Source organism: Crocodylus porosus, unplaced genomic scaffold (genome assembly GCF_001723895.1).
Source record: "Crocodylus porosus isolate Cpor-Errol unplaced genomic scaffold, CroPor_comp1, whole genome shotgun sequence".
Lineage (NCBI taxonomy): Eukaryota > Metazoa > Chordata > Crocodylia > Crocodylidae > Crocodylus > Crocodylus porosus.
The window spans coordinates 12,417,408-12,425,904 of record NW_017728915.1 but is presented as its reverse complement, the minus strand read 5'-3'; the positions used below and the strand labels follow the sequence as shown (position 1 = coordinate 12,425,904).

General features: G+C 48.1%; 1 protein-coding gene across 6 annotated transcripts in view; it reads left to right on the top strand.

Annotated features, from left to right (window-relative positions):
* FTO (FTO, alpha-ketoglutarate dependent dioxygenase) overlaps positions 1 to 8,497 on the top strand; it is a 423,074-nt gene that overhangs the window by 100,616 nt on the left and 313,961 nt on the right. For all 6 annotated transcript variants that reach the window (XR_002101228.1, XM_019535707.1, XM_019535708.1 and 3 more), the window contains exon 3: positions 964 to 1,624. Coding sequence is in view for 5 of the 6 variants with exons in the window: in XM_019535707.1 (XP_019391252.1) it covers positions 964 to 1,624 (661 nt within the window). In the remaining variant the exon portion in view is untranslated. The remainder of the gene's footprint in view (positions 1 to 963; positions 1,625 to 8,497) is intronic.

Here is an 8,497-nt window from a genome sequence, read left to right as displayed (position 1 = left end):
GCCACCATTTTGAAATATGGGGATGCTAAACGCATGTGATGTGGAGGCTTCTGGAGCATGCTAATTAGCATGCTCCTGCAGACTCGATTAATAGAGTCTGCTCCATGTGATAATTAGCACACATTGGAGCAGAATGCTGTCATGTGTATAGGTGTCCAAGGTAGCCAAACTAATAAAGGGTGGAAAAAATGCACCAACTTAGGTGCAAAGCAAGACTGTGAGCTTGGCTAAACCTTTAAAAAAAAAAAAAGGTGAGCAAAAATTGTATATGTTTTGTTACCTTGTTATTTTGGATGGAAGTTTTGCCAGCATCATGCTAAAGGAATCTGACAGAACAGCTGTGAATACCTTTCTTCAGCCTTGTCTGGTCTTCCAGAGACAGGCATATCCGCATCCTTACTGATCTGGGCCATAAGACCTTGAGGTTGGTACTGGAGCTGACCCATTTTGATTATGTTCTGTCTATAATATGACTTTCAAACCAAATATGCCAGGTAGTCATGGCAGAAGAAAAATTTCCTACCAGTTGGAGCTGTATCTTTAGAATGCCAGTAGATACAGCTTTGAAAGCTAGTAGGATTAGTCCTTTACATTTTTTAAGGAGATTAATGGGTTCTGCGTGAAGGCAGGAGGGATACTTTTACAATGAAACTTTAATAACTGAAGTCATCCCTGAGATATAAGAACAGGGTAGTGTTTATTGTTCAAAATTTGGTCCTCCTATGTGCTACTTGGCTGCTGCATTTCAGTGACTGCTGTACATATATAGTTAGTAAGGCATCTTAAAAGTGAGGCATTTTGGAATGTGAAATTACTAAGGAGAAAAACTACTTCTTTACTGCACTAGATTTTAGAGTTACTTTCTGTTCATGACTGCAAGCATAGTCTTAAATATGTACCAAGACATTAAAAATATATTCTAGTTTCTACCAAAAATCTTTCCTTTTTGTTTTCTTTTTTTAGTGGAAGACCAAATATTCCAAACTCATTCTTAGGACATCAGATACGGTACCTAAAGGACTGCATCAAGTTGTGCAAGATGCTTTTTTGACCTTGCAGAAACATGGTTGTCTCTTTCAAGATCTTATTAGGATCAAAGGAAAAGATTTTTTTACCCCAGTATCTCGTATATTAATTGGAAACCCAGGATGCACTTACAAATACTTGAACACAAGACTATTTACTGTTCCTTGGCCTGTGGAAGGTTCCAAAATAAAATATTGCAATCCTGAAATGTTTGATGCTTGCAACGCCTTAATGAAACTTAATGACTACTTGCATAATGAAGCGGTCCAGGCTTTAAAAGAGCAAAGTTTGTCTGAGACCAAAGAAACCAAAGATGCTGGTGTTACAAATAAGGAACAGGATTTTTCTACTTGTGTTGAAGGAGAGAGGACCATTTTAGAAGATCAAAGCAGCTCTTATGTACCAAGGACTGACTGCATAAACCTAAAGAACAAAACATCTTATAACTTGACTTTATTAAATTATATGGATCCACTACAAATGCTGTACTTAAAACAAGAGCCTTATTTTGGAATGGGGAACATGGCTGTGAGTTGGCACCATGATGAGAATCTGGTTGAAAGTTCAACAGTAGCTGTGTACAGTTACAGCTGTAAAGGTAAGTAGTGAGGTGGTAGGGCATATTTGAGTAGTTTTTCAAAGTCCTGAAGCAGTTTTTATGTTTAGGTGCACAAAAATGCCTTGACACCTGCAAACCTATCTACTAATCTAGATTTGTTACTTGTTTCCAAATCGGTTATGGTAATTAACATTATCTCTTTATGTGTAGACACTACTGTCCCTTGTCCATGAGGTAAAACTGTTTACTGTGCCTGGTAATACTGAAGTACTTTAAATGGATTGAAAGGTTGCTAAATTAACTCGTGGACTAAGAGCAAAGAAAAATGTGTCATATCTTTATTCCAGGTTCTTATCATTGAATATTTTCAGTCCTGTAAAGTGTTTTATTGTAGTTCAGATCATTGTCTTCATTGAAGCGCTTTGTTGAATATGGATTTAGTCCTGCTGTATGCTGATTTTACTGTCCTGTCTTTGCAAAGAACATACCGACTTGGCTGTGTATAGCAGGGGGCCAAGCCTGAGGCCTGCTTTGCTCACTCCTCTGGGTGAGCCCAAGCAGAGAACCTGGTCGCCAAGGTTCTGGTACTCGCAGGCAAATACTAGGCAGGCACCACTTGAGTTAAAAATCACACTCTGTGAACTGGTGCAGCTGAGGCTGACTCCCATGAAGCCAAAGGAGTTCTGGGCCTCTTCGAAAAGTAAAGCAGACCAAAATGGGGTGGCGTATTAACCCCTCTGAAAAGGGGAAAGCAAGGGGACTTACCTAGTGTTCCTCATGGAGCTTGGAGAAGCCACTGAGATGGGAAGAGAAGAGCTCCAGTCGCCAGAAGATGTGGAAGCCAGATCCCATGACCATCGCTGAACAGGATCACTCTGTCCCAGTAGGGCAAACATCTCCTCAGTTTAGGGAGTGAGAAGAATTCTGATCTTCTCCCCAGGTGAGCATGTGTTGAGCTTGGAGGGAGAATTACAGAAAACGTAGTGGGGTAAATGGTTAAAAGGGTTAATGTCAAGTCTGAATTATATGAGACTGATCACTGAAGCCAATTGAAGCTGGATAAGGGGTGAAATTGATTGATCAGAGCATGGACTGCATTATATGTGGCTCTGAAAGTGATTAAGGGTGATTTAAGGAATAGGAACTGATTGCTCTGGTCATAGGCTGTGCTATAAGATGCCCTGAAATCCATTGGAGTCTGGGGAATGGGGAAAGCTAATAAGAGTGTGGACTGTAATTATGTGAGAAGCTGAAGTTGTTCGAAGGCGGATTGAGAAGAAAGATTGACCAATTAGAGCATGAACCATCTAACCTCTGACTTAGAGTTAACAGCAGCCTGCTTATGGAGGGAGGTGAAGTAATCTGAGTGAGGCTGCATTTGTTGAGACCCAGTCCCCGGTTGCAGACTGAGGAGGAAGAAATTTGACCGGCAAGGAAAGCCTGTTTAAGTAGATAAGGGCCCAAATTACTCTGGAGAGAGAGAGAGACTGGGGCTACAGTCTTGTGATAGACTGAGGTTGATAACAGGCCCAGCTGGTGATTAATTTCAGTTAATTGAATATAGGAACTTTTCAATTGGTCTCAAGTTGGGGTCAAATTCTGGTACGGTCTGGGGGACCAGACCCCCAGTAAGGAGCAGGCATGAGGAAAACCCTTTTGGAATTGACCTGTAGCTCAGAAGAACACTGTTTTGGGAGAGTGACTGACCAGGGTGTAGGGAAGGAGGAGCCCTTGGATACACCCCTTGAAAACTCTGCTCTCCCTGTTTGTACCAATATCATCTTAGCAACGAGAAGTGGAAGGGAGAGAGCGAACAACCACTGCCACACTGTGTATAAAGGTTTTTCTCTGTTTACAGTGAACTACATGAATTCTTGCCCAGGCATGCTATGTCGGTAATACATATACCGTGTAAGGAAGCTGCCAGTCCTGTTATAGTTAAAAAAGGGAAAAAGGTATATCTGTTAGTGTTCGCATTATAACAAAAGTGTCTATGTGAATTTATACAGGTTCTTAATTCTTTCAAATATATTCAGACTAACTCATGTAGAGAGGATTGAGCTTTTGGGTGCGTCCAGAGGAGTGCGCATGTGCCTCTTGCAGTATCTCAGAGCCTATTGAGACACTGCAAGAGGCACATGCAGGCACACTGCAAGAGGCACAGTTCCCTGTGCTGCAAATTTGCAGTCTGGGGGCAAAATTAGACCCCTTGAATATTCAGGGGTCAAAATATACCCTGGGCAAAAAAGGTAGGCAACAGGAGGCTTGGGTCCTCCACCCTGATAACCAGCCAGAGCATCTCTATAGCTGGCCCTTGCCCCAGTCCTGAAGTATGGTGCCTGCCTGTGCAGGGAGCTGGACCCGGGCTCTGTGCCAGCAAGTAGATGGGGGGGAACTGAAGACGGGGGGAGGAAGCCATAGGGTGACCCCTGAGCCCCATCTCCTGCCTGCTACCTGGGTCCCTGGATTGCTGGCCTGCCTGCCCCGGTGTCTTGAAACTTAAAAAAAAGCCCCACACTCATCAGTAGTAGCAGCGGCTCTTGGGGCTTCTTGGGCCAGGTGAGAGGGGTGATCGGGGCGGGGCTGGGCAGGGGGCCACTATCGGAGACAAAAGGTTGGGCAGGCAGCGTATGCCAGAAGGCCCCAGAGGCCCCATCAGCCGCTGCTGCAGCTGGTTTGTGTGGGGCTTTTCCTTTTTTTCCCCTTTTTTCCAGTGCTGGGACACTGGGGCTGGGCAGGGCAGCCACAGGGGCTGGGGGAGCGGTTACCCCTGTTGGGTGGCCTGTGGACCTGTTGGGGGGCTGTGGCCCCCATTAGGGGGCCCTGCGGAGAGGCCTGTGGCCCCTGTTGGGGGGGGCAGTCTGTGAGCTGTGTGGGATGGCTGTGCCCTGTAGGAGGCAGGGGACCCACTCCTCCTGAGCAGCCTCCCCCAGTCCCCCCACGATCCACCTACAGCTATCCACACCCCATGACCCCCGACAGCCAGCCACCCACTTTTGTTTTAATTATGGAAGAACATAGATTTCAGGGTACTTTACAGAGTGACTTAGTGCGCCTGAGGGGGACACCAAGGAAAGCCCCCTGGGCCACACCCATTGGTCCCCAAAGGCATCCAAGGAGCTGGTGGATGCTGTCTACTGGTATTCTGCCTAGAAAAGTGCACAGACAAGTGAGAGGAAAGCGGTGCCACAGTCTCCGGCAACTTTCCAGCCAGAGCCTCCTTCCTGATTAAGTACAGGGCCCACTTGGCCAGGGCAAGGAGAGGGTTGACCAGGAGGTCCTGGGACTTGTTGGGGCCATGGATGGGGTGAGCAAAAACAAAAGGGGGGGGTGAAATTCAACCAGAAGCTCAAGAGGAGGCTCACCTCATAAATGCCTGTGGTGATGGCTCTGTGGAGGAGCCTCCAGGTGAGGTCGCCAGTGGCTTGTGGGATGAGGGTGGAGTGCAGACTCAGCCATTGAGGTGCCCCAGCTACGCCCTTGCCGAGTGGGTCCTGCCACTTAGATTTCATAGACATTTGGGCTGGAAGGGACCCCAGAGGATCGAGTTCAGCCCCCTGTCCCAGGGACAGGAAGTCAGCAGGGATCATAGGATCTCAGCAAGATAAGCATCCAAATGTTCAGAGTAGGTGCTTGAACTGCCTCTGGTGGCATTCTATTCCAAACCCTGGGGGCTTGGACAGTGAAGAAGTTCTTATGTCCAGCCTGAATCAGTCGCAGTGGAGTTTGTGACCATTTGATCTTGTCATCCCTTGGGGTGCTCTGGTGAACAGATGTTCCCCCAGATCCTGATGAGCAGCCCTGATAAGCTTATAGCTGGCCACCAGATCACCTCTGAGCCTGCGCTTTTCCAGGCTGGAGAGTCCCATGGCTCTCAGCCTGACATCATAAGGTCTGTTCCTGACCTCTGGTCATGCGCATGGCTCTCCTCTGCACCTTCTCCAGTTTCTCCACATCCTTTTTGAATTGTGGAGCCAAAACTGTATGCAGTATGCCAGCTGCAGCTTCACCAAGGCTGAGTACAATAGGAGAATGACGTCCCAGGAGTTGCTTGAGAAGCATCTATGGATGCAAGCCAGTGTTTTGCTCACTTTGCCAGCTGCAGCATCACACTGAAGGATCATTTTCGTCTGGCGGTCAACCATGACCCCCAAGTCCCTTTCATCTGTAGTGCTAACCAGCGTAGCACTACCGAGCCTATAAGGATGCTGCAGGTTTTTCCTCCTGAGGTGGAGAACCTTGCATTTTTTGGTGTTGAACACCATCAGGTTCTCTTCCGCCCATTTCCTGAGTCTGTCAAGGTCAGGCTGGATCACCTCCTGTCCTCATGTGGATGCTTTACCCCAGAGTTTGGTGTCGTCAGCAAACTTGGCCAGTCTACTTCTGACACCAATGTCCAGATCACTGATGAAGACGTTAAATAGTATAGGCCCTAGGACAGAGCCTTGTGGGACCCCACTGGTCACAGCACACCAAGACGATTGGCTCCCTTCGACCACCACCCTCTGGGTCCTACTACGGAGCCAGTTTCCCAGCCAGTGGATTGTGGTGAGGTTGAGGCTGCAGTTAGCCAGTTTAGCCAAGAGGTGATTGTGGGATATCAGATCGAAGGCTTTTTTTAAAGTCAAGAGATACAACGTCAATCTCTTCCCCCTTGTCCAGGTGATAAGTCACCTGGTCATAAAAGGAAATGAGACCTACCCGCAACAAAGCCATGCTGGGTATCCCTCAGGATGTTCCCGTCTGTTAAGGATGGTCTCTTTGATAATCTTTTCCAAGACCTTCCCCAGAATAGACTGATGGGCCTGTATTTTGCTGGATCTACTTTCCTCCCTTTTTTGAAGATAGGCATGACATTGGCCCTCTTCTAGTTATCGGGCACTACCACCAGAGCGCCAAGAGCTCTCAAACATCTGTGTCAGGGACTGAGCTATGATGCTCGCCAGCTCCCTGAGTACTCTTGGGTGTAACCCATTGGTTCCGGCTGACTTGAAGGTATCCAGCCTGCCAAGGTGTTGCTTCATGAGGTCAGCTTTGATGTAGGGCAAAGAATCTCCCTCACCTGGGCCTCCCTGATCAATAGTGAGCAGGGCCGTCCCATGGGACTGGTGAAAAACTTAGACAAAGTACCCATTTAGCAAGTTTGCTTTTTCCTCGGCATCAGTTGTCAGTTGCTCCATCTGCTTTAGCAGTGGTTCAATGTTGCCCTTGCTTTTCCTCCAGCTCCCCACCTATCTAAAAAAGGATTTTTTATTATTTTTGATATTTATAGCTAGCTAGAGTTCCATTGCAGCCTTAGCTTTCCTGGTTTGCTCTCTGCAGGTCCGGACCAGAGCAGAGTATTCCTCCTTGGTGGTGGCTCCAGTCCTCCATGCTTTGTAGGTCATCCTTTTAAGATGCAGGAGGTTCACCAGTTCCCTGGAGAACCAAGGGGGCTGCTGTGCCCTTTTGTGCCTTTCCTCCGAGATGGGATGGACTTTGCTTACTCATCCAGGATTGCTCCCTAGAGAAGCAACCGCTTGTCTTGAAGCCCCCTCTCCATTGGGTTGTGGCCTTTTAGGACCTCTGATAAGCCTCCTTAGCTTGTCAGAGTCAACTTTCCTGAAGTCTAGGACTTCTGTATTACTTACTGACTTGCTACCTTTATGGCAGATGCTGAAGGTGATCAGCTCATGGTCATTGTCACCCAGCTTCCCTTTGATCATTAGGTCGCTGATTAGGTCATCCCTGGTTGCTAGTAGGAGGTCCAGCAGTGTTTTACCTCTCATCAGCTGATAGACTTCCTGCATTAGATAGAGGTCATTCACACATGAGAGAAAGCTTTGTGACCTCTTGGACTTGGCTGAGCGCTCGTCCCACGAGATGTCTGGGTAGTTAAAGTCTCCCATGACAACCATAGACTGGAAGCATGAGGCCTCAACCTGTTCCCTAATGAACTCCTGGTCAATGTCTTGACCCTGGCTAGGGGGTCTGTAGTATACCCCCACCATAGTATCCCCTGTGCTGTGTTCCCCATGGATTTTAACCCAGAGGGTCTCAAGTCATCCACCATGGGTGCCAATGTCGGCTTGCAGGAACGCGTAGTTTTCCTTGACATGCAACACCCCCGCCCCTTCTGTCCACTTGACCTCTCGTGTACAGGGTATAGCCATGTATACCCGTGGTTCAGACATGGGTGGATCCCACCAGGTCTCTGTTATCTCAATGACAACATTTTGTTCCAGGACTGGGGTGGGGTTGGGATCCCTTACGTGCCTTGGCCTGATGGCTTTGCAAGGGCCACTCAGTGGGCCAGCAGTTGCACTAGTCCCCCCATCTCTCAGTGGCCTTAGTTTAAAGCGTGGTGCAGCAGGTCAGCCAATCTGGCTGAGAAGAGCCTCCTCCCCAACAGAGAGAGGTGGAGGCTGTATCTTCCCAGCAGCTCGCCTCCCCTTCCAAAGAGCGGACTGTGGTCATAGAAGCCAAAGCCTTCCTGCTGACACTAGCCCCACAGTCTTTGGTTGACTACCTGGATCCTCCTGTCTCTCTTCAGCCCATAGCCCGAGACTGGGAGGATCAAAGAAAACACCACCTGTGCTCCCACACCCTTTAGCCCCGTACCCAAATCCGTGTAGTGCCTCATGACGTGGCTGGGAGCACTCCATGCCATGTCATTGGTGCCCACGTGGATGAGGAGCATGGGATAGTGGTCAGGGGGCTGGAGGAGCTTAGGGATCTTCTCCGCAATGTCTTGGATGTGGGCTCCTGGGAAGCAGCAAACTTCCCGGGCTAAGAGGTCGGGGTGGCAGATTACCCCTTCAGTTCCCCTCCGGATGTGGTCTCCCATGACAAACAGTTGACTTCTATCCTGGGGAAGATCTTAGAAAAGTTTATAAAGGAGGCCATCCTTGAGGGACTGGCCCAGGCTAACAT